At 41.5% G+C, this 27117-nt stretch overlaps 1 protein-coding gene across 10 annotated transcripts; it reads right to left on the bottom strand.

The window, feature by feature from the left end:
• Window positions 1–144: 144 nt before the first annotated feature.
• Window positions 145–27070, bottom strand: ppip5k2 (diphosphoinositol pentakisphosphate kinase 2). 10 transcript variants are annotated; one of them, XM_027009017.2, is made up of 32 exons: window positions 26574–27068; window positions 24682–24948; window positions 24192–24387; window positions 23056–23146; window positions 22614–22699; window positions 20154–20308; window positions 19836–19937; window positions 19319–19480; window positions 18736–18857; window positions 18409–18510; window positions 18094–18180; window positions 17775–17850; window positions 17581–17690; window positions 17396–17481; window positions 17118–17243; window positions 16487–16608; window positions 15965–16147; window positions 15453–15594; window positions 15100–15323; window positions 14803–14930; window positions 14527–14641; window positions 14066–14173; window positions 13840–13956; window positions 13436–13606; window positions 10744–10785; window positions 10405–10578; window positions 7995–8067; window positions 6596–6715; window positions 4986–5048; window positions 2124–2267; window positions 1891–1998; window positions 145–1392 (listed from the first exon to the last, which is right to left on the bottom strand). In XM_027009017.2, exons 2-32 carry the CDS (start codon window positions 24841–24843, stop codon window positions 782–784), a joined length of 4308 nt encoding a protein of 1435 aa, XP_026864818.2. In that variant the 5' UTR covers window positions 24844–24948; window positions 26574–27068; the 3' UTR covers window positions 145–781. The 10 variants fall into 10 exon arrangements, with proteins under 10 accessions (XP_026864818.2, XP_026864812.2, XP_026864809.2 ...); XM_027009011.2 differs by lacking the exon at window positions 10405–10578; XM_027009008.2 differs by lacking the exon at window positions 10744–10785 and having other exon boundaries at window positions 26574–27067.
• Window positions 27071–27117: the final 47 nt, after the last annotated feature.

Below are 27117 nucleotides of genomic sequence, written 5' to 3'. Positions count from 1 at the left end.
TTTGCAACAATATCCTCTCATAAAGAATCTATATTACTTAGAAAACTTCTGTTCAGAAACATTTAATCATATTTAACATCACAAAAATAACTAGCCTGTTATGTATTCACCCACAGCATACGTACAATTGTTCACATACTGAAAGACTGCTGCAAAACATTAACTTTATTTCTTAAATCACACATACAACAGTTGATTCACTAAGGTTTATCCTCCACCCAGAGAGAGAAATTAAATCTGATGGAAAAAGTCTTTTACAACAGTAACTCTAAGCCCAACTTCACTTCCAGTTTTATAAGGATCTGAAGTGCAAATTCAGTGTAATAAAGAACATTTCATACATTTAATTGCATTGCGCTTAGAACCTTGATTTTAAAGATCCAAAAGCTGCTGCATTCATTCAAATATTTAACAAGACTGCAAAAAAATACAATGCCTGTCAAAGTAGGCTGTATGCATATGATTTTATATTCAAACATTCAAATGTACAAGATATGACTAACAAGAAATGTAAAATTTCACGAACATCTCAGGTGAACATACAGCACATACTACATCAACCAAGGCTGAGACAATAAAACATGGCAAAAGTATGGCGTTTCTCTGATAACATACATGTCCAATAATGTATGACCAGCAAAACAAATATGTTGAATAACTCATTCTACTGCTGCTAAACTACTGATAAACTATGATTCTTCTGAGTCAAAGAAATCACCAAAAGACAAGGCCCATAACATTCAGTTTAGCGTAACTGTTATCTGATTAATTCAGGAGACCTTCAGAGGTGGTTCAGTATTGTGGTATCTGCTGTGGCATTCTCCTCCTGAAGCATGGCTGCTGATGAGCCTTGCTGCTTAATTCTCACTGGTGTTGTGCAGCATGGCTGCATGTTACCATCACGAGGCTCTTCTTGAGAACTTTGCTTGGTTGGCCTGTGTTTGAGTGCGTCAAGGACAGGGCCAAATACTGGCCTGCCTCTACTTTGGGTTTTGTGGTTATTGGTTTGTGCTGACCTGACATTACAATGGCCAACATGGGAAGCTTTCTGAGGTGTCAGCATTACGCATTCAGGTATATGACGCGATTGGTTTGAGGCTCTGCAGCACCCTGCCCAGGCTTGAGCTTGGGTTGCTCCACTGTCCCCTCTTGTCTTGTAGTAGGCTAGAAGATGCTGGGCTTGACCAGATATGTCTTCATGGGATGCTGGCAGAACAGAGGTAGCGATGCTAGCAGCAGGCTGCGGGTCCGTCAGGTTGGGCAAAGTGGGCGCTTGGCTCTCACTGGCACGCTGAGGAGAGTTCTGCTGTAGTGCTTTTTCCCCAGCAAGTCCACGCTGAACCAGGTCCCCTCGTCCTAATCCAGGTAAACTGGAGGAAGACCCTCCTCTGACTGGACAGAATAAGGTACGTAAGGCATGAAAAAAATGATCTGAGCATAAACTCAGACAGATTGTTGGTTTGGTGTTATGCCACTTTCTCTCTCCCTTTCTCTCTCTCTCTCTCTCTCTCTCTCTTTCTCTTTCTGTCTGTCTGTCTGTCTGAATGAACGAACATGGAGATTTCTTTTCATTTAGCTAGATACAGATTAAATGACTCAAGTCCAAATGGTTTAGAAGAAACTGTTTGCCAGGAGCTGTAAACATATTTACGCTACATTTGTCATGTAGCCAGGAACATTTCACTGATGGATACCTGACTAATTTACTCTTAAAAAAAACAAAAAACAGTTAGCTGCATTTTAAAAGTAACTTGCCCAACACTTTTTAAAAGGATCATGATTAGCTAAACTGCTATCTTGATTTAGCTCATACTATTCCCATACCATGAAATAAGAATTCACCATTCAAAATATTTCTTTTCATTTTTTAAAAAAACCTTCTATACATGCCTGATGCAGCTCTTTCTGGTGCCTTCTTTGCCAGTGACTGGGTGAAAGGACAGGGTAAAACCTTCGCTGGAGTGTAAGTGTTTAAAGGAGCCTTCTTTCCTTGAACAGCTAAGGAAAAAAAAATAAACAATGAACATCAGTCAACATGGTGACAAGAACAAAAATCGAGTTTTTTTTTCAAATGTCATTCAATAAAAACGGCTGAGAGTGCCAACTGCCAAATGTTCCTGTACCTGGTGAGCATGCAGAAATGTCCAGTACAGAATTGTGGGATTTAGCGATGGAGGCGAGGAAGTCGTCAACCTGTTTAAGGGACAGCGAATTGTGGAGGGTCTCCAGTGGGCAGATGGAAGGCACCATGGAGTACAGCTCGAACCCTACACAAAAATGTTAAGTGCAGACATGAGCGCGGCCAACAGTGACAGCAAGAATGCTCACCTGAAATTAGCACAAGCGTTACATACACTGTTTGGGCCTTACACACAGAGATATGGCATTCCATTTCCTGAGAGGATGGCAAGGAGCAGCAGCACCATCAAACGTGTGTTTGAGGTGGGCAAAATGGAAGCAGATGGGTCACACAAAGTACAGTACAACTCACTAGAAGCTCTACCTACCACAACATCATAAGCCAAGATGATGCTACAGAGTGAGAATGGTGGTGTACTTACCTTTCACACACATTTTTTCATTGGATTGGCAAGAAAAATCACATATGCAATTAATCTGGATTACTTGTCATCATTCAGTTCTGATTTTAAATTGCACAAATACGTCTACTGCAATGCAAGGGTGGGGGTATGGATCACATTTCAGAAGCAAATTGCTATATAAAAAAAAAAAATAATAATAATAATTAATCTGTCCAGAGATAAATAATTATACCTTTAGTACACATTCAGGAGTACTAAACTAAGATTCAGGTACTACTTATTAAAAATGTACCAAAATATGGCCAATGAGCCCTGTTCTTACCAGATCACATCACTATAATATATATCAAATGTATATCAGAGATTCTCTCACTGTTTGCAACAAAACCTTTAAACGTGATCATGAATTACAATTTACAGTAGTATGCATTACTGTGAGCAGTAAAGCAATTTTATCCAGCCCACAATTACAGGACTTGGAGTAGCAAACAGAAATATGCAAAACGGATAAAACTCATGAGTTATGTAAAATTAAATTTCTGCTAGGCCAGAAGTAAAAGAATTTGCCATGTTAAGATAGGTGAGAGAACCTTAAATCGAACGGTGCAGATCACTAGTGAGAGTAGTACTTGGGAAGTGGCTTTTCTAATATACATTATGTAATACGAAAGAGTGAAAGACAACAATGACCTTCACATTTACTGAGATATACTGATGTTCAATGGTGGTGGATATACAACAAAAAAAGCAAATCTTATGCTGTCCAATCCGGCCCCAATTTTTTTAAAGAATCAAATCGATTATGCAAGAAGCCCAAATGCTAAACCCAGTGCTAAAACTGTGCAATGGCAGCATTAACAGTTTGCTAAGAAGGATGGCAGCATGGTTGTTCAACCCACATGCTGAATGTGCTAGATGTAAACTAGTTCTAAACTTGTAATGTTGTTAAAAAGCCTCTGTAATTGCAATAGAAAGATTCCGGATTAAACATTTCATGTTAAAATAACTCATCTGGGTGCTTCAATTCTACATTAAACTGGGCCTCAAATCAGAATTCAACCAATTTCGTAACTAAGGGAACTTTTCATATCTCTGTGGAGTGTGGACCTTTTTTTTTAAATCCTCAACATTCTTTTTTTTTGTAACTGCTGGATACACACTCAAGAGTATTCTGGAATTGATCTGGCCTGAATTTGAATGCCAAGAAATGTAAATGCACATTTTTCCCCTTAGTAGACATACAGTTTGATCTCTTGCCTGAGATGGTACATTCAAATGTACAGTACGGTAAGATATTAAAAGCTACATTTTAAATTGGAAAATAGACCCAAATACATATGCTGCTAAAGCACACCATGTTACAACACTATTTGCTACAAGGAGAGAGAAACACGGGTTGAGAATTTGGTTGAGGTTAAAAATTGGGGCTAAAACAGAGAAATAGGGGAGCTTACTTCTACTAAAGGTCGGATATTAGAGCCAAAACAAAAACACCAAACAGAATATAAATGGGAAAATTACATAATTAACACTTACCACAGAACACAGTAGGAAACACTGACCCATTTAGATAAGCAGATTCAAAACAAAACAAAGCAAAACAATAAAAATAATACCCCCAAAATATCCAAAACTAAAACTTCATAAGACAGCTGCAGTCACAAAGCATATTTCATTTAAAAATATATTTGTAATCGCTGGAAAGAGATCATGGCATTTCTGTACTTTCAAACTACATACAACACCTGTTGCCCAATGTGCTAATTTAATATATCTAAATACATATGAATAAACATCAATAATAATTAGCTACCCAAGTAAACAAAAATTAACAAGCAAAGACCTTGCATATATACTGTATATAACACACAAAATATATACTTTTAATTATGATATAAAAAGTCAGCGTCACCCTACAAATGCTGTATCGCATCTACAGACACATGGTGAGGCCCCTGCTTCACCATCTTTTAGATCAGTTTGACCACCTATAATTTATGCTTATTCAGAGCCCCTGAACACTTAACATGATCAATTCTGCTTAAATGATGTAATACCAAGCATTGTTCAAATCATTCATCTTCATTTATATATAAATAAACATGTATACAAATGCATTATACTACGGTATGATGCTGACACAAAATGGTCAATATTTATTGAATGAACTATGGAAGAATTGAGTGAAGGAGACAAGCTTTGTTGTTGTTTTTAAGAAAAGAACAGGAAATAAAAAGAAAAGAAAAGAAAAGAAAAGAAAAAGAAAAGCACAGCACATGGGGTCTCTCCTTAAGGTGGAAGGCCATCCTAATGCAATGGCCACATTCCATTTGCACAGCCCTGCAGTTAGTGGGTAGAAACTGAAAAGTTTATCCAGAACAAAACAATGGGCATGAGGAAGGTAGAAGGGGGTGTACTGGGAACTAACAAAAGCAAACGTACCATTGGTTGGGTGTCGCGCAAATGAGATAGAAAATCTTTTTACAGCAGAACCACGCGTGGCCTCTGAGAAGGAGAAAAACAGGTACCTGAAAATGTACAAGAGCTAAGAGAAGATGGGGTGACCAGGGCAGTAAAAGCAGCTGTTAGAGGGCATGCTGGACGTTAGGGTGAAGAAAGGAAAGGAGTGCTTTGGTGGTGATGCTCTACCAAGCAAAGTGATGCGCACAAAACAAAAGAAAGAAAGAATTTCTGACTGCTGTGGTGGTCTGCTTTGCAAATGGACAGGGTGCATTTATTTGCATTCTGAAGAGTGTGGGGGGAACACATGGCTGATTGTTTGGCCGATCTAGCGGTCTGCCTTTAAAGTGGTACCCAGTCACATCTAGATTTAAAGCATGCCAACCCAGGCATACTTTACTCTGCAAGGCTTATATACCCAAACATGTGGTATCAGTATCATAAACCCAATAATAAAGAAATCCTTAATAAAGTCTTCTGCATTACCTAAATTGTCCAAATGACAAGAGTTCTAAGGGCATGCAAAGTATATTAAGTACACAACAAAGTAACCAATAAGGCATACTAATGAAAAAATTTAATGATCCATTTATCAAATCGAGTGCCAAATGAAACTAAATGACTAGAACAGCTAAATACGCAGAGTACCAAAAATGACAGTAATAAGGTAAGAGCCAATCATTTTTTGAAGATAACAATGCTAAAAAAAAAAAACCAACAAATTTTTTTTCTCATGATTTTATAACATGAACAAAACACACTTTTTTAGACTGTTTGCATCTATATCGATTAATCTATTAGTACCTAATAAAATGGAGAAACACATCTGCTTTCACTACTACCAAAGGAAACCATTATACAATTTCACATTACTATACAAGGTGCAATACTTGTTTTTGGAGAAAATTAAGAATAATTTGATGACTACAAATCATCTAATAAACAAAGAGTTGTGGATGCTGCCGTACTATCCTTTTTAAATTTCAATTCATACCAAATTATGTTAAAAGTACGTAGACGTTTCTTTGTAACGAATGTCAAAATAAAAGTATAATATTGTGAAATGCTAATATTCCCAAATTATTTCAGAAGCCTTACACTTACCTTTAAGAAACATCTGTGCATTTGTTAAAATATAACTTGACTGTTCAAGTCTTATTCTTTTATCAATATATGGCATTTTGATATACCATAGTCCTCTACAAACATATTTAAAAGTAAATGTAAGCCTTGATGTAGAACAGTAGCTTTTGTAATAAGACAATAAATGTGTAAAACAAAATGATACACAAACACAAAAATAAATAAATGCCACAGGAATTTTTCTAAACTAAAATTTGAATGTTCTGAAGATACACATCACCCCTGAATCTTTGGACACAACCATGCACACTTTCAATGTCACAACACAAAAGTGGGCTTCCTAGGAATAACGCTTCAGCCAAATAAAGAATTAAAGAAGTAACCAACCGCCTGCGGCGCATCATCAAATCCCAAAAAAGAAGGGGAATAAAAGAAAGAAAAAAACAAAAAAAAAAAAACAACCACCAAACAAACAAACAAACAAAATGTGTGCGTGCGTTTGCACATACCATCTAAGAAGCCAGAAGAGGTCAGCTTTTTACGGTGTGTGCGAGCATAATCTTGTAGGTTAGGTGCGCTGGAGGAGCCTCCCAGCACCATGGTGCTGAACAGACCAGCACAATGAGACCCTGATGGGAGTTAGAGCAGATACATACAGCAATCGTGTGTTCCAAGAGCCACACCTCGCAATGCATGCAGCATGCAGTTCTAGGAGATTCTTGCCACAGAAAGACTTGTGCAGCCTCATTAAGAGCATCCCATAAAGACAGTAATGTCAGTTGTTGTGCTAATGACAAACTGCTTTAAACAGGAAACTGCTTCTTGGTGGAACAGATGTCATTTTCACTAACTGGTGTATTCATCTAAATCTGAGATTTATATATATCAAACACTGAATGTATTAAATGGTTGACAAAAAAAAAATCTGAGACAACAAAACACCGTGGTCTCCTAGAATAGGTATAAAACACAACTTGTCCTATTAATAATCCGTGCAGCAGCGAGACACCATGTATTTGCTTAACCGTATGCATCTTAGAGCCCATTAGGAGTGGATGGGTTTTCAGTATTATGGGGGTGGGGGGGAAGACTTTTAATTATTTTTGCACAGTCTGAAATGCAGCTTGATTATGCAAATACAATATACGCAACTGCCAAATAGTTGTCAATGTGTGGGGGCACACTGGAATCATCCTTAAACAAATGGATGACTGTACAAAAAACATAAGAATTCTAATCATCCAAAGAGCTGAGGCCACACCCCTGACATCAGCACTCCTGTTTCCCCATTCTAGCTTCAGAGCCATTGGAACAGATCTGAATGTGGAATGCACGTGGCATGCCCGCCAGTGACATTCCAGTCTCGTCATTGTTTACCGTTCAGTAAACATGTACAAAGGACATTACCAGCATGTATGAGAAACTGAGTCAGCACCGTGTTAGTTGGTTGTGTGGCAAAAATCTTGCTCTAAAATGTGTTTAGATTATGCCAATTGAAAGTTATCACTTTAAAGTTTGATTTCACGCCTTTAGTAATTGATCACTGGGTGTCAGAGGACCAACAGGGCAGTTTTTGCAAAGGAGGCACTCAGTGCTAAAAGAGCATACAGCCATCACTCAGACCGAAGAGTTGGAAGGAAATTGCACAACACTACTGCATGACTTCTTATCATTTCTTGAGGAAGCATGACACGAGCAACAATACGAGAGTACAAAGATCAGATAATATGCCAAGTCAAGACAGATTTCATTTTGTTGCAATGCAAAACATTTAAGTGTAATTTTGAACATCACCATAAGACCATAAGAGGCAAACAATAAATATGTGGTCTATGTATAATTATTCGTTAAATTAAACAAAAAAAAAAATATATGTACGGAGATAAATAAAAGGAGGAATCGCCTTACCTATTCCAGTTGTGAGCTTCTGATCACCGTGCAGTCGGCCTGGCCTTCCATGACTGTTGTTCTCTGAGAGGACCTAGAAGAGCACAAACAAGAAAATTAACCATGCGACAAAAATAAAAAGACAAGGGAATGAAAAACAAAAGAGAATCTAAACATTTGCTTTGAAAGATAGGCCTTTTCCAGACAGACAGATGTTAATAAGCCGCACTGAAAACACGTTAGTGGAAAGGCAACGCAGACGACACAAAGACAGCATGAATGGTATATGGATCATGCAACGTCCCCATAGCCAACAGGTCCACTTCACGCAAGACGTCAGACAGCACAAAGCACCAGGGCAGGCCGGAGCACCAGGGAGCTGGACGGGAATGAAGACAGACATGGCAACAGTTTGCAGATACTCCACAAGACGCCACTGCACAACTTGAACCGAATAGGCACTTGCACCTGTGTTGGAAGAACAGCAGCAGCAACAGCAAAAACAACAGGAGCAGCAAAAAAACAGCTCACAGGCGTTTCTGCTGAAAATGTTAATTTCACAGTTTCGTGCAAAACCAAAGTAGACTTGCAATGGCTGGATCCTCTCTGATGTGACAGGGGTGTGGAGTGAGTCCAGCCCAGAACCCTGGGGACTGGAAGGGTGAGAGCTGGAGGTGGGATGGTGGAAACAAGGGTCAATGGAGGACTATGAGTCCATCCTCACACCTACCAGTGCTTACCTGGCGCTCAGAGCCATCTCTGAGCAAAAACAAAAAAACTAAACCAAAAAAAAAACAACCCTAAAGGTTCACTGGATTGTTCTAAATCTAAATACTACAGCTATGAGGAACTGTTAGAATTATGTTGGGTGTATCAATAGTAACGTGTTACAAAGCAGCATATTTCAGTCTAAATTACATCTTAAAAGAGATAAAAATCTAAATATATTTTAATATTATTATTATTATTATTATTATTATTAACACATGGTATTATATTATAGTATATATTTCAGTGGGTTGAACATGTAAACATCACTATGAAGAAAACAAGCTTATTACTTTTTCTTGGCAAACTGATTCGTAGCACAAGATCACTCTTAATTCTATCACCCATCACTGTCACGTACGTACACACTACCATTAATATGACACAGTCCATAAGGACCACATTCAAATTTTTACCGTAATCTTTCAAGTGTTGTGTAAAGAAATTGATGAACTATAAGGATAAAAATGTAGGAGAATCTAGCTGCATATCTCCAGGTGGAGTACAGCGAGCAGTGAGTGACAAAGGGGTCCAAAGCAGAGATGGACTTGAGCTCTGGAAGAGGCAATTGGAGGGACAAACACCCATCCAAGGTAAGGACTGAAAAGCCCAATACCACCAGTCCTAGTGGAATCCAGGCAAGGAAAACCAGTTATTGGACATTGAAATGGAGCAGGGTGCAAAGGACAGCTAATGAGAGTCAGCAGATGAATGAAAAGAGCTACTGAAATAAATCTGGTGAAATGAAGTTATACAGCAGACAATCCCAAAACTTAGCTCGCCATCTCCCAATGCCTCAACAGGCAGTTTAGACTGGTTGTTAAAATGTACTTGCTCTAGGAGGAAACAGAGGGAAGAAGCCAAATACAGAAAATGATGAGCTAATTTATCTACAACGTCAAGCTCCAATCTCCAATGTCTACAGCGTGAATGCTAAATACAGGATTATTTTAAGATAGCGATCAGTCCTTTTTAGTAGGTTTGTGTCCTATTAAAGGCACTGTTAAGGAAAGATGGTGATGGAAAAACAAAAAGCACAAAAACAAAGCCATTTTAAAAAGAAAAAAAAATAAAATAAAAAAGAATTACCTTAAAATAAAATAATTCAAAAGCAATTTTTTTTAAAAGCATGTGGCCCTGAAGATATGACTCTTGTTTGAGGCATCATTACAGAATGTATAGGACAGGAACCACAGGTGACTAGACTTCAGCTGTGTAGGAAGGTGAACGATCTGTGGTACAGACCTGCAGGCATGCCATGAACCCTCGAGACTGAATTAGTCATATGACTAAACAAGTCAGTTTTCAGATTTATTCCACACAATACAGAAGCCAGGGGTAAGGAGCGAAAAAAACAAACAAACATGCAGCTTGACCCAAAATCCTCCGTTGTTAGTTGATGTCACATGACACTGGATGATCTTTAGAAACTGCTCATTCAGATGGCACAAACCAACCCTCAATTCTCCTGAGTTCAATCTTTACATGGGATGAAAAATGGCAAAATAAATAATAAAAACAAGGAAAAAAAACGAGTAAATAAAAAAAATACTCTTTTGATTAATCTGCTGATTAGGTGTCCTTGCTGACTGCCTTCAGGTTTCTCAGGCGCGCATGAACAAGGAGTTAGCGGTAGTGAAGAATGAATTAAATTTGTAAAAACCTGTTGCCATGAGCCAAAAATACTGGATGTGAAAGCCAGTGATTTGGGGGAGACAGGGGAGGAAGTTATTTGGTCCCCTGATCTGCGTCTTCGACGCCCAGTACCAACACCACAGGTATAATGTATCCAGGTACCAATAGAGTCAGGGCTAGACACACTCAGGGGGCTTTCTTCCTGGAAGTGAGAGAGGGGCAGAAACAGCACAGTCATGCAACATTAACAACAGTCCAGCTATGTGTCCCATCAACATTCCCAAGGTAGGCCCTTTGTACAAGAAGGAGAAAAGCAAACAAACAAACAACAAACAAACAAACAAACAAAATTTACGTATGGTCATACTTTGCCAGTAGAGGTCTTGATAAAGTCTGTCTGCAATGGGGACTAAAGAAGACAACAAATATAAATAAAAGAACAAATGTAAAAGTGCTAATTGACAAATGTGTCAGCTGTCAAATAATAGACATTTATCTATGCTATGAGTCTAGTGCTTGGTGACAACATCTGTAGCAACTGTGGTAGCATTTCTTGCCCATCCTGCCTTAAGAACACCTATAATCTCTAACATGAGGGGCTGAAATTACAGCCCAGACAAAGACAACACTGAACCATGAACGAAAAACACAATTACAGCCTGATTTTAAAACAACGAGCCTCAGTCCATACTGCAAATAAAATGACTGAGGTGATCATGCCAAAGTCCGAGCAAGACGCTAGCAATAACTTAGCATGCCTGACAGCAATTACAATGACACTACTGATTATGAGTCAGGGAGATCAGCAGTGAAACTTAACAGCTTTATAAACACAGTGCATAGTCTCTAAGGAACAGTATGATTCAACTGTCCAAATACAAGCCTAATGAATGCACTGCACCCACCTTATACACACCATTATACTACTTTAAAAATATATTTTTAAAATATTTACTTTAATAGAATTTTTATTATAGTTTGTACTTTTCTTGAATGTTTTTGCCAATTCTAGATGACAAGATAAAAGAAAAAAAGGGAAACAAGAATATACATATTCACACTGTTCTATTCCTTTGCTACGGAACATGCAGGCTGGGGTGTGGTCACGTGACAGTAAGTCACTAAACAGACTTTAGTCATGGCCAAAAGTTGAGACAATCAAAATTTGTTTTCTGCCTCAGTTTTTTAGAACCTTTTGTCAGATGTTTATATGGTATAGTGAAGTACAATTATAGGCATTACATATGTTTTTTTTGTTTGGTTTTTTTTACTTTTTATTAACAAATACATCCAGTTTAAGACTTAAATATTTACAGTGTTGACCCTCCTTGGCATGCTGGAGACCAGCTTCTAGGCAAAATCTTGACTGATGACAACCCATTGAATGGGCAAACCCACTCCCTTGGATGAGAGCTTGCTCAGGAATGGCAGAAGGCAGGTGTGCATGCCCAGTGAGGCGCAGGCTTTTGGAGGATGGCTTGGTGTAAAGAAGGGCAGCAAAGAAGCCGCTTCTCTCCAAGAAAAGCATCCAAGGACGGACTGACATTCTGCAGGACGTACAGGGATTGGACTGCAGAAGACTGGGGTAAAGGTCTTTTCTCTGAAGCGTCCCTCAGACTGTTCGGGACATCTGGACAAATGATTGTCTGGAGAAGAAAAGGTGAGCGCTACCATGCATCCTGCGTCATGCCAACAGTGAGGCATCCTGAGACCATTCATGAGTGGGGTTGCTTCTCATCCAAGGGAGTGAGTTTGCTCAAAATTTTGAACACTGCCATGAATAATGAATGGTATCAAAACATCCTCCAAGAGCAACATCTCCCAACAATCCAGGAGCAATTTGGTGATGAACAATGCTTTTTCCAGTATGACGGAGCACCATGTCACGAGGTAAAAGTGATAACCAAGTGGCTCGGTGAACAAGACATTGAAATTTTGGGTCCATGGCCAGGAAACTCCCCAGATCTCAATCCCATTCAGAACTTGTGGTCAATCCTCAAAAAGATGGTGCACAAACAAAAACACAGAAACTGATCAACTCCAAGCACTGATCAGGCAAGAATGAGTTGCCATCAGTCAAGATTTTGCCCAGAAACTGATGTCCAGCATGCCAAAGCAAATTGCAGAACTCTTAATAAAAAAAAGTTTTAAAAAAAAAGGTCAACACTAAGTATTAAGTCTTAGCTTATACTGGATGTATTTGTCAATAAAAAAGTTAAAAAACTTATGTAATGCTTATAATTATACTTTGCTATACCATATAAACATCTGACAAAAGGCCCTACAAAAAAACAGGCAGTAAACTTTGTGAAAAGCAAAATTTGTGTCAGTCTGAAAACCTTTGGCCACAAACGCACTACTGCAATATTAGAAGACAGTCAGACAGGTGTAAATGTGGGTTTGTTTTAAGACACTTCAGAGCTGACCAATAAAGAATATACTCCTACCACTAGTCAGTTGTATAGCCAAGACCAAGCAGAAAATTGCATGAAAAGTATACTTTTGGAAATGAAATCATCACAGTGCTCCCAAATTAGTGAAGCAAATATGATGAAAGTATTGGATTTACTGCAATCACTGGTCTACTGTTCTTTGTTAAGTTTTCTAACAACAGAGTGGACTTGATTGCATGCATCCAGTAGACATATTCACAGTTCACAAAATGAACACAAAATATACCAGGGAATAATTCACACACAGAAGCCCTATTCACAAGCAGAATTATTTCAACCAAACCTCAATAGAGAATGAAAACAAAACATTTGTTTTTAACTATATGCTAAAAGCATACTTTCAAAAAATATTTTCTCCATAAAATGCAATTAAAGTTCTAATAAATCAATTCCATAACATTTTTGGCACTTTCCTAGTACATGCAACTCAATGATGTATTGCAATACTTGGCAAGGCACTGCTAAAATCTGTAGCGTTATCCAAAAACAGGATTTCACAGAAACAGACATCCAGAAAAACCAACCAGACAAAGTTCATATATACAGAATAAATACTTTATTCACTCCCTCCCTTAAAATGAGGAAGCCCAAGTAGACACCACTTACTTCTACAGAGCCAATCTTTTTGGAGCGAGGAAGGGGGGACTTCCTGTGGATGTAGATGGGCTCAGACACCATGGGCCGGAACATCATGAAGGCCCGGTCTGGCTCATCCCGCCTCTGAGCGCTTGACTCCTCATCACTGTCATTCTGCGACTTTTTCTTGGAGCCTTCATTCTGAGTGAAGCGTAACAAGCTATTGTCACATTCTGCCCCTTGAACTCTCCAGTTCTGCCATTACAGGTGATAATAGTGATAACCACCGACAGGAGTACAACTGCTAATACACAGTACAAGCTGCTTGCTGACTTTCTGCTGTCTGCCTGTACATGAATGATGAGACACTAAGAAAATGAGAGCGTGAGAAGGCTAAACAGACACAGGCTGACAGGCAGCCAGACATGCATCACCTCTCTGGATGCTGGTCTGTAGCCAAACCCTGATGGCAGGTTTTTGTCTTCCTCGCATCCTTTCGCTCCTGGGCTGAAATGGAGCTCCACGTGAAAGCGCTCTTCTGACGAAAGGTCCTGGAACCACGCAGTGCGAGTTAGCCCGAACCGTAGCATCACCCAAAGCATGTGCCCAATACGAGGCCAACAAGGATGTGTAGGCCAGTACAGCAGAATGCAGCTGTACCTTGTTGGGGTCTTCATAGAGCATAATAACAATCTGGGTCATGTAGTTCAGCTCAGTGACCACTCTGAGGTAGTCCATGGCCCTCTTCCACTGTTCGTCTTTGGTCTCCTACAAAATGATTCAAATCACTAAAGAGGACCCACTTCATCCATCTGAGCAGACTGAATTTGTAGAACTAAATTAAAATGAATAGTCAGATAAAGTGCTTTAGAACTAACTGGAACAACATGGAAAAATAAAAGCTATAAAAAGCTGACAAGAATATTGCAGTTCTTGATTTTTTTTCTTTACACTGTCTCACACCTCACTGTTTATGTCCTCTAGGTATTGTACATCTTAGTGAAACAGTAAAACAGTCTGACAGTAATTAAGGCCCAGAGAAGAGCTAATTCCAGACACTCATGAAAATGTCTGCTGCTTTCACGGATTTGAGAAGGGCATGCTAGAAGAAGACAGCCTACGTCACAGAGTGCGCCATAGCGTAGGATGGAGAGGAGGGAGTGCACGTGACTCTCGCTGGTGAAGTAGAGCCTGGTGCGCACATGACGCTCTGGAGACATGACACCTCTAGAGTACCTGCACACAGCACAGGGACATGGGAACTGGAGGGACATTCTACTCAACAGGAATGAGTCATCCAAACCAATCAATGGATTTGGCCTAACAAACTAACATAAAAAGGGAATATTCCCAGAATGCTCATTGAAAAGCCTTACTGGCCTCTTGCAGTGCCTTACACTGGGTGGAGTTTGTTGACCGTGTCATCATCCTGTGTCCTCTGGAGGTCCGAGCGGATCTTGCGAACCAGAGGTGTACAGTAGCCCTTGGCAATGTCCAGCTTCTCAGCTTGAGAAATACCATACTCCTGCCGAGAAGGATTTGAAAGAATTGGCGACCTACTTAAGCCCCAACCTCACTGCTTTTGAAATCCCTCAATAGAAAGAAGCCTCTTAATTCAATCATGTGTTACCATAAGCACATAGGTTTATTGAGAAAGGCCACTTTAAAAGAATGAGAGTGTGTCGCGATGTCACCTGTGGAATGACGATGTCGGCCAGTGCCTTAGAGAGGCGGTAGATCTCCATGGTGTGGTCCAGCTGGAGGGAGCTGTTGTGCTGCACGTCGTACTTGATGCAATCGTAGATATCAGGGATCTTGCTGATGTTGTAGCGACCGTTCTTCATTTTGAAGTCCTTCTCCAGCTTGGACCAGCGGCGAAGCATTAGTTCCAAAGTCTCACTGTGGTACAGCTGGATGTCTGAGAGATGCAGGGAGGGAGCAAGAAAGTTTGAGTCCATGCATAGATCTAGCACAAGCCATTTAGGACTGTATTATATTTTTTTCCCAGTACACCAGTGTGGAAGATACCGTGCTTCAGGTCTCGTACCTGCTGACTTCGGTTCCTCCATCCTCTGCCTAATCTGCAAGGTAAGGTTCTGGATAAGGGAGTAGACTTTATCACATGTCTTCACTGGGTTCTTGATCATCTGCATGGATTTCACCAATGATGTACTCGTAGTAGGAGCCAGCTATCAACAGAGGAAAATTGAAATGGGAATAAACACAGGCACAGGGCACTTTGTGGTTTAGGAGCGAAAATCCCCCGCCTGTAAAGTTGACAAGAATGGCAGTTCTGAAGAGGGAACCCTCAAAATTCTCTCTTCCCTAAGAGGGAGAGCCACATTTGTGACTGTTTCAGCTTCCCTGCCCCCACACCCAAAAAAAGAACCCCCCCCCCCCCCTTTTGAAGAAATCACTCAAAAGCCAGAGCCACAATGGCTCAGTAACGACTGGGTTCTTCATAATTAATTAATCCTTGACTGGATCACTCTGTAAGAAAACACAGCCTGCTTGTGTCTCCTGTGTGTCCCTTCCACACTGCTCTTTGATTTCACCGACCTTCTCAAAGTCGTCATCGGTGAACTCCCGGTCCTTCTGCAGGATTTCATGGAGATGAGCTTTGACACGTTGCTGGCAGCTATTCAGAGAGTCGCTGTCACTGTCCAGTAGGCCGTTCATGTTGGCGCTCTTTACCATCTGCACCAGGATGGGAGTGAGCTCACCCTCCAGGGCCAGCAGACCCTGTACTCACGGCATGGAGCAATTCCACATGTGAGCATGCTAAAACTGACCAACAGAAGCAATAACAACAGCGACTACAAGAACAAGAAATGTAAAACATTAAACATGCAAAAAAAGTTAATGGCGAATGAGTGAAACTGCATCATGTCTAGAGCTTTTACAACACATGCCAAAAGCATTGTATGCGTCAATCTGGTTACCCAAATGTCCAAGTCATGTCTATTCTCAGTGTTTATGCCCTATCCAAAATATACCTCTCTGAACCTCTGTCTGATCTAACACACACCATGTCAGCAAGTCATGTTTTTCACAGAGGAGTTGAACTGAGGCAAAGTGCACCTTGGCAAAGGCAGCTGCAGTCATCTGAACGCGGCCCTCGTCAGAGGCATAGATCTTCAGGTCATGCCGGTATGTGCTGTGCAGACGCAACAGGCCACAGCCAGGGAAGCCTGCGTAGTCACCTGCCAGACACAGTTTGAGAATGTAGTAGATGGCAAAACCCTTTGAAGGAACAAGCACAATCAAGAGTTTGAGATATTAAGCGCTATTAAGAAATTAATCTTCAGGACATATAAAGAACCCAGATGGGTTACTACAAACATGCCATGCTGATGATTATTAACCAATTAGAAGTCTTCTGTATAATACATATATAATCATAGTCTGTTTGGTCAGGCTTGTTTGGTCACGCAATTCGTCGTAATGCTCACAGAATACTGAGCAGGTCCTTATTTTCATCAGTGCACTTAAAGTAATTGCCATGAGTCGGCAGACTGCTTGTTGGGTGCTTGTACACTGTGTTTAAAGCAGAGCAATTAGGCATACCACCAAACTAGTGGAGCACTAGTGAAACCTTTGATATTGGGAAGATAAAGGAGCAAGGTTGAAGGAGAGTGACTAAAGAATGATGAAGTAAGACTGAGGCTTGGGGAGAGTAATGATGTGAATATGAGGGTTCGGCAGACTATACCTTGTCCACCAGGGTACATGCACCTAAACGCCCGGCCCAGCTCCTCTGCCTGCACCCTGCCTGCTGGAGTCAGCTCACCACCCCACTTCAGCACCAACAACAGAGATGGATCATCCCTGCGCACATCTAAAAAGGAAAAGGAAACCCCACACACACTCACTTAACTACAACTAAAATCATCACAACCAACTGCAACTCAAATCAATCAAAATCAGTCCTAAACGAAATCAAAACCCAGTTGCAAGTTAAAGAGCTCTGCAGGACATGACAGGTCTTACCTTCCTCTTCACTTGATGTTTTTGGGCAACCATGGGGAAGATAGGTTAACTGTACCTTGCGATTAATACCCGAAAAATGGCCATACCTAAACATGACAAAAGACACAACATTAGTGTAAATAAATAAATAGCACTGAGTCGTGCAAATAATAAATGGGCCATTTAAATGAAAAAACTTCACATACATTTCAAGAACAGTTTTCAGCTGCTCAAGTTTGGCTTTGCTTTCTTCAATTTCTGTATCGTTATTCTGCCCAAGTTCAACCAACAGTTGTCGGGCAATGTCTAAAACCTCCTGTTGAGAAGAAAATATTACATTTATAAATGTGCACCAAACAATATATAAACACGCGTTTATCTGAAAGCCTAATTTCTTTACCTGAAGTTGTTTTGGCTTTTTTAGTTTCAGCTTTCTGCTTTTGTAGCCTTCATATTTTTCAAAGAGATCAAAAAACCTGAAAGAGACAAAATGACTCATGGTGGACAAAAATACTCTATTTATCTTCACAATAAGAGACATTTCAGGGCTGAGCTCATCTCCAACGTGGCATTCTGTACCAGCAGAGCCCAAGTGCATTCAGCAATTCTAGAGTCAGCTCCGCCAAAGCCAAGTTGCACTTGCAGGATCAAGTACTTTCAGCACCGTGTTGGCCACAGTGGTGATTCACCACTGAGTGCTGGGGAGCTGAAGGCAGTACCTCTGGTGCCGAACCTCCATTTTCATCTTCTGCTTGGGTGTTCTGTCTCCATGTCGAATCACAGCGATCACACACCTCAGCTCCATCCTACCAAACATCATAGAAGAATGAGAACATTTCTTAAATAGCCCACATGGGATTCAAGTCTTAACCAGAAAACACCAAATTAGTGGTACAGCAGCCCCAGGACTGACAGAGTTCCCCATCAGGGCATGGTCAACATTTGGTAATATGAGAACCCTCTTGTTTAGTGCATTCTTGTTCTACTGCCGCAGAGGTGAAAAGGGTCTTGTGGCTGAGACATGGAACACGTACATTGTGCCAGAGGTGGTAGGAACTATGGGGATGTCCTCCGCTTCCAGAGGGATGGACCATGGAATGTGGAACTGAGGAGCAAGTTCTCTCATGACAGTGTTCCTGAGGAAACGGAAGGTAGAAGTCTCAGTGTATGAACTAAACATCACCTGGTAATCCTGATCAGAAATCGGCTACAGCTTATTGGCAATGACAGAAAAAATGTATCCCCCCCCCCCCAAAAAAAAAAAAACCTTCCCCCCCCAGAATATCCAGGACAAGCCAGGATATTCACTGAAATAGCCCACAATTTTAAGCTGTAGTATATAAACCTAAAACTGGACCTACCCAAGTATTTTTGCACAGTCATCATAATACTTCATGGAGTTTTTCACAAAGCTGAAGCCATTGACATCACAAACATAGGACTGGCCATTGGCACGGAGCAGGTCGAACCCACACACTGTTTGCTGTCGGTAAAGAAAGCCAAGCAACAAGAGAGTGAGCTCTTCACTGTTTACAATGACAAGTATCCTACATAGTCACAAGGACAGCACTGTCCTGACCAAGGCCCTCTCTTTGAAAGTCATGAAAAAAAATTCTAAGTGAACACCAAGTCTTACAGGTTTAGAGAAATGGCAGGCATTAGCATACAGATGGAAATTTTACCGTTTCTTTAGTGCTGTTCAAAATGGAGCACCGTAACTGTGGTAACCAGCACAAAACCAAACCATTCTGGTGATGTATTTCTCACTGCATGGCAGTTGCTTACTGCTGTCACACAGATGATCCCCAATACACTTGATCCTGCAGCTCCTCCTTGGTTCATGCATTTTCAAATCTGCGCTGTGATAATTCCTCAGTAACGAAATAAAACGCTTTGAAAAACGGGCTCAGTTGCTTTGGGCTCGGCTGCCCACTGTGTGCTTACCTTGAAAGCCAGGCAGACTTTCCACGCTATGAGCTTCTCCCTGGCGTTGAGGATGACAGGGTAGCGGACCTCTTTACCTTCACTGTCCCGCTCCACTTTTCCATCCAGAGCGGGTGACTTCCGGGCCTCTGCGTGGGCATAGTCTGGGCCCACCGTGTACACCTGGGACAGGCAAACACACCCAACGTATCTACTTAACAGATAAGAAAGGTTACATAGACATACATGACCTGGGGTATTAAGACAGGACAAACAGGAGAGCAATGCTTAAGAGAATAGTGCGTTTGTATGAACAGCTGGAACATTGGCCATGCTTGACAACACATACCTTGACAACAGCATGCAACAATACAGTGACACCATGGGGCCCTTCTAATTACTACAGCTATGCTTTGGCTGGATAGACACACTGATAATGCCTTCAAACTCTACAGTTCAAATAGAGTGTGTGCTCTTAGCACCTAGCGCTGGACACGCCCCGACAGTTACAAAGGCAGTCCAACAAAGACTTCAATACCTTCACATCAGTCCCATCTGTAGGCATAAACTCCTCATATATGTAGGAGCCTGTTTTCCGGACATTGCTCTCAGGGGAATATACACTGCTTCTGCTGCCAATCTGAAATGACAACACAGTCAGACCAAAAGCAGCATAAGCCAGTGAGTGAATGAGGTTGGGGAGCATCCCATTAATTACAAATGAGCCTGTGGTTGGCAAAAACATGTTTCAATACAAGTGCAGGGTGCGACTGTTGGTATATCTGTATAACAAAGGTCAGGTAACTGAAGCACATGGGGATGAGTGCTTCACATGCACATGCGTGCGCTGCCCCACCTTGCGGAAGAGTCTCTGGCTGCCCCCTCCTGCAGAAGTTGGATAGTAGATATAGACGTTGTGGTCCTCAGCACTCACTGGCTTCTCCACGAAAGGCTTCTGGAAAACCTCCCCATTCACCTCCACATGGTCCTCGCCCTCCACAAGGTTGCATTCTACACAGCAGCGTAACCACAAACAATATTCCTTTTGGCATGCTGATAAATAGGAAAACCCACATAAGTGGGTTATACTTTTCAGTGACTTATACTCAGGTGAACTGCAAGAGACAGGGATTACAGAGGCCAATGCTCTCTCACAGTTCTGTTAGCACGGCTCTGCAAAGAACAGGAACCAAGGAACCAAGCTTTGTATCTTGACTCTGTTTCACACCACTTTAATCTTTCAATGTCCTTCATTACCCATGCAGGAGACAAAGTAAATATAATCTTCTTAAGCCAGACGCAATGCAAAATTTAAATCATCGCATCAGACATTGCTACTCTATTAAAAACAGCTCAAGATATAAAGCATGAGGAAGTGTAACTCGTTTACAAACTACATGTGTCAATATTATATCAAATATTCAGCTGCTGAACTGCCAGTGGAACCAAGTGTCACTCAGGTTTGCACTGCTGCCGTGGCTGGGACACAGTTCCAGTACCATGTTGCTGGATGTGGAAGCAAGTGGGCCGGGACCGCCACTGGTGGCCTTTTAAAGGTTCCAGGCACTGCAGTGTCACAGATAAAGGGTCGAACTGCTAGCCTTGGAAGCACTGAGAAAGACCAACAAACTGTCTACAGGTGCAATGCAGCTGACCAATCACAGCGATTCTCGCCTGGGGAGCACTCAGAGACAAAGTAAATCTGTCTGTGGCCCAGCTGCATCACTGTGATCATTCCGGAACGAACACTTAATGCTTCTAGAGTTCCTTTGACAGCACTTCTAACACAGCTGCGCACAAACCAAGCCAAACATGTCATGATAGGAGTGAAGGGAATTAAAAGAGTCTCTTCTATTGGAGCACAAGTGATGTGCCATTGGGGTCTGCTCTCAGCCATGAGTGGCCTTGATGGGGTCAGGCCTCTGAGTGGCCACACACAGGTTTACTGTTCCATTCAGCATTTAGGGCCAAGCCCCAGAGACATGGTGCTTAAAGCAACCAGTCATCCAAGACATTACTAGCAATGAATAAATAGCTAGATGGGCCTGGAAGCATTATGCAAAGGGAAATGAGCTATAGAAAGCCTATCAGTTTTCATACACTGTTGCCCATGTTGGCATTTTTTAATAATTTCTTTTTCAGAGGAGAAGCTAGCACCCATAAGAAGACAAGCTGGCAGGTGTTTTGCAAACAAATTCAGGACTAATTTTACGACCGTGCTGTTTAGGGTTGACATTAGCAGGCTTGGCAGGGCCTGTGGGGGAGGTACACTTATACACTGTTCTAGTGGAGAAGGACACACACAGAAAAATGCAACAAAGCCTGCTGGGGGCAATGAGCTGGGAATGCTGAACTCTCGCTAGCGCTGGAGGAGCATTCCTTCAAATTCCACCCAATTCAAAGTGCTTACGTAACATACTTCCACGAGAGGATTTCAGTTTAAATGCTGATGGGAGTGGTTTCTGAGGTTTTAGCACCATTCAGCCCGCATGGGGAGGGAAGGAAGGAGCAGCAGGCCACGATGGAGCTGAACGGCAGCTATGAATAAGGCGCACACACGGCAAGATTAGGAGAAGTGGTGGAAAGGACAAGCGTGTCGGAAATGACAGTGGCTGACTGCGGAGTGGCCCTCAGCCGAGTGCTTTGCCGTTTCATTAGTCAAAGCTCCGCGCACGCGCACATAATCAGCGCAGAGGGGAAAGAGATGGGCAGAGCTGAGTCACTACAGGGACTAAGAGGAAGAGAGTGAGACACACATGCGCACGCAGAGACACACACAGAAGGAAGAGGAGGGGTAAAAAGAGTACTCTGTCTGAGAATGTGACAGATGTTGCCATGGCATCAGCAGTTACCACAGACAAAAGAGATTTGATTGACAGTTACCTTCAGCTGCACCAAAGATCAGCGCATGCTGGAGTCTAAACTGGCTGTTAGATGAAACTCCACTGTGCAGACCCTCTGTTTCATTCTTTTCAAAGTATTAGGACAGTTAAAATGCAACTGTGAAGAAAGATCCAGTATTTTAACCCCTTTTAGCATGGTCAGGTGCATGTTATTAAAAGACCAGAAAAAGGAAATTGACACTGCACTCATTAATACCAACTTGCAAAAATACATCTTTAAAGCCAATGTGGAGCTGAGTGTGAGTGGAGAAAAAGCAACCCAAATGGTCAAAAGATCTTTATTCTATAAAAGATCTCTTCATAATGAAATAATCACTTGGGTGAATCTTTTCTGCAGTGATTTGGTAAGGTCAAACATTAACAAGTATCAGTCACCAAGTGCAATGTTTGCAAACACTTGAGTGTGTACAAACCCTCAGGTCTGGCTGGGTCTCGGTTCAGAACAGCATAGCGCGGGAGCTGGATACCCTCTGCCTTCAGAATACGATACACCTCTCTCCTACCCATGCCGAGAGAGAGAGACAGAGAGAGTGAGAGATGTGAACACCCACAGCATTTCTGTATGAGTATAGGATCAGCTTCAAGTCAAGTTTCAAATCATGTACATTCACTCCTGTACACTTTAAAATGAACTGTTCAGTGAATTTCTGAAGTGCATTTCTTACAACAATGACCAAAGATAAACCACACACATAACTCATTTTCCAAAATGGCATGGTAGCAGCAGTCTCACAGTAGTGCCCTGCAACTCCAGAACAGAGTCGAGGTAAACACTTCCAGTGCTCTCACTGTGTACCCATTCCTCCGAGGTGAGGGAAGCCCTCAGTGGGGTGGTGCTGGAGGCAAGGGGCTCACCTGTCCTGGATGCAGTACTGCAGGCCCAGGTCATTGATCACAAATGGATTTCTGAGCTCTGCATAAGATACAGCTTTATCCAGGGGAAACCCTTTAACCAGCAGTAAGACAATGCACAGGAGAGAACAAAGAATCAATATTAGCATAACACTGCCTTGACATTTTAAAGCTTCACTCAGGGCTTTTTAGCACGCAACTTAATTATTAATTAAACCACTGCAGATTAATAGGGTTGGCCTAACACCTACATTCAGGTTATTAATTTGTTATACAGTTTTAGCATTTTAAAGTGTTCTTTTAATTTTTTTTTTATTGACAGGAAACTTTAAAGGCCTTTAAAAGGTGATACTGAAAATGTAGGGGAAAAGTGTAATGGAAATAAAATTACACCTGCTCATCATAAAAAGTATACAGAATTAATATAACATCACTGTTTAGCAGATATTTTGAACTGCAATAACAATCATGCTTAACATTATGGTGAATTTTGAATCAATAACATTTGTTTTTAAATAATGCTTGCACAATGGTTAATATTAAAACAATTCTGCTAATAATTAGGAAAACAAAATGCAAAGAGGACACATTGCAGATCAAACATTGCATTACTAGGCAAAAACCAAGGAAAACTGTGGAAATTCCAAAGGTATTCGGTATAGCATTAGAGTAAGCCTTCCTATAGTAAAAAGCAGCAGGATAGTCTGTGCATCATCAAAACTCTAAATGGCACCAGACAGGATCACATGTGGAGTACAGACTGCATGCACACTCTGAGGCAAGCCCTACTGTGCCCAACAAACATATCTCTATCCAGAGGCTTGGGTCTGACATTTACATTTTATTCCCACTAACAAAGTTACAAGAGCAACATCAGAAAAAAGTATGACCGCAGAGAGCAGCAAACATTCCCAACCTAACTGCAAGGCTTTAGGCAGCCTGTGTCTACTACCCGTGAATGATCCAAAGCACTTCACAAACATGGAACCTCAGGCAGGCATCATGTGACCTTTTTGGAACAGACTTTCTCCTGGGTATTTCCTGCACTCCCTCGATGGGCCACCGCCCCAACAGCGCAGGTGATGTGTAGAGGAACCATGGCTTCTGCATGCAAGCGACACAAACCCAGGCCTACTCACCTTTGGAGTGGAAGGAGATGAGGCAGTCACACAGGGGCCAGTTATCCACTGGCTCATTGAGGATGACCTCCTCCTCGAAAGTGACCACCGTGATGTACTTGAAAAGGCACAAACGCTCCAAGATCTCCTTCATGGGCTTGGACTTGGACTTCTTGGCCATGGCACAAATGCCTACCACGATCAGTCTCTCCGGAGGCTGCGGTGTGGAGGGAGCATGGCGCCGGGTTAGGGCTCACTGCACCACGGTGCTTTAGCTTTTACAACTATATAATGGCCTAAGTGAAGGTAAATTCCCTGATATGTTTAACTCGAAACTGAACTCTGACACATTTTTCTTTAAGTTAATAAGTTATTTTACTTCTTTTTTTTTTTTAATACTTATTAACCAGGTTTCCTACAGGGTGTTATACTGCAGTATAGCTAGACAGATCCAGCACACGCTTATTATTAAACATATGTATTATTAAACATAATAAAAGTTTCATCTTACAGAGTCATACTCTTCCTCCTCTGCGTCCTCATCTTCCTCCACAACATTCTCATAGAGGCAGTCGCAGCCAAGCACGCGACCAGGGTCCAGTAGCTCCTCCCCCTCCCCGTCGTCCGCTCCCACAAAGAAGCGCGGCTGATCCGCGTCCTCATTCTCAGACATGGCCGTCCTCCCGCGTATGAACTGACCAGATGTGTTAAAGCTCCCTAGGTTGCACCACTCTCCCTCTTTCCCGTTTCTCCAAGCCAGCCATCCTGATGGTCTCCGCTGTAAAATAAAAGCCCAAAGATGAAGGCCCCAAGATGGGTGAAAACATGAAAGGCCAGTACTTCATGCACTCTGCCCTCAACTCCTCGGGGGTGGGGGGGGGGGGGGTCACTTACATCATACAGAAGAAGGGAGAAATATCAGTGACCCTAGTGACCCTAAAATTACCATAAAGAACTCCTACTCCTTTCTCCTACTTAGTGTTTGTGTTAGTTTTGGCCTAATCTCCAAACGCTAATGACCACGAATCAAGAATTCCACTGAGGTAAGAACAAGAATGTCCCAAGTAAAATCACACATAGAGAAATCACAGGATTTCTAATTAATTAATGCCAAAAAAGCTCAAATCATCTTTAAATCACCAAGTTTCAAGACTATGCTGAAATGATCACCACTACAATTAGCCTGCTAGTCATAGACTGCAAGTGACAACCCAAAGATTAGTCCCCCAATGTTTAGTCAACCCAAGCATTAGTAAATGTGCAACAGTCATGGAGCCTCCTGCACTGGCCACTTGTAGCTTTCAGTTTGAGCAAAAAAGTTATAAACAGTATATGGGTCATTACTGTGCATCAGCTTTTGGCACTATTGATTGTTGTTTGCTGAAAGTGGCCACATGCTGTGCTGCACTCAGCCTTGAGTCAATGTTTTAGTTTCAGGCACTATAGACAGGACTTCAGTCCAATCGCAATGTTGGTGAAAAGCACAAGAAAAAAAATGGCACTACTGCAGTTTCTGGCAAAGATGGATGCTATCACATTATTAAGAAAAGCAAATATTGCTGCAAACAATAACATGCTTCAAGAAATAGCTAGCTAGCTTACTTAAACATCTAAACTAGTGTTATTTTATGTTTTCACAAAACCAACAAGTAAAACAGATACTACAAAACACTCATTTACACAGAACTCAGAAAGGTCAAAACAAACGGGTGCAGGGTCGTCACAGCACACCATCCTCAGACAGCCTCCTCACCCCCTGAGGCTGGACATGTGTGATTGGTACAAACTGTCCTACAAAGCAAGGCGCCGCGCCCCTGAGCTGTGATTCCGCACTTACCATACATCTCAAGTCACACATTGTAGTTACATGTAATGTGTTATGTCAAACGCCCTGAGATCACAAAAGCAAGCTGTACTCATTCATTGTGAAAACAGCAGGTCTAGTTCCATATCGGAACTTCAGGTTTAGGCTGTGTGTTAAGAATTAAACGCGTCGAATTGCATGACCATACAGTACCCTGATATGCATTAAATCTGATTAGGACAAAAGTCAAAAAGTCTGCTGACATGATCATAAACCAAATAAAGGCAAAAAGCAATCACATAGCTAGCCAGGTTCAGTCACTTAACTACAGTGAATTTAAAGCACAAAGCTGACGTTTCTGTTGAGCGACGGAAAAGGATAACAAAACAAAATGTAATAAACAAATCGATAGCTAGCTATTCCAGACCACTACGCAAGATTTCTTCGTTTCTTGGTGGCTAGGATAGCTAATGTATACATGAGCAACAGAGAACAAACTTAGGTTTGGCACCGTAGGTTCTTCCTGCAGTAAATTCTTGACATTGTTCCTGACACGTGTATTCATTACTGTAAAACAACATGCTAGCGATTTCACTTACCTTTACTCTATCGGTCGCGCTTTTCTCCAAATATACAACTATCCTAGCTAGACGGCTAACCTAGCTAGCTAGCCTGCGAGCTAGCACTCAACAATAAGTTCCAGTTATCAGCCCAGTTCGCCTTTTCGTGCACGCAAAACCTACCAGCAAGGGAAGCTAGGACAGTTAACTAGCTAAAATGCACCAGTCCAATTCTAGACACCTAGGCGTAGATGGCCAACCTTAACCCTTAGTTAGCTAGCGTTAGCTAACGGAACTGATGAGCTCTGATCCTTGCTCATTAAACAATTGCTCGTAATGTACTCAACACGGGTACGATGTTCAAGTAGGTTTTAGGAGTGATATATCTTAGTTATTCCGCTTATTCATATTTTACATAGCTGTTAGCTGACTAAGATTTGTTTCTGCATATGTGTAAACGACAGATATAGTTACGAATGCGATGCTTTGGCGTTATCGTGATGTAATTCCAACGTCTCGGGTACGACACTGCCAGCTGGGGTCTTTTCACAGACACTCATTAAAAACTAATTACTGAAACAGA

This window comes from Electrophorus electricus, chromosome 17 (assembly GCF_013358815.1).
Source record: "Electrophorus electricus isolate fEleEle1 chromosome 17, fEleEle1.pri, whole genome shotgun sequence".
NCBI lineage: Eukaryota > Metazoa > Chordata > Actinopteri > Gymnotiformes > Gymnotidae > Electrophorus > Electrophorus electricus.
Note: the sequence above shows the minus strand (reverse complement) of the source record. Positions and strands in the feature narration are given on the sequence as shown.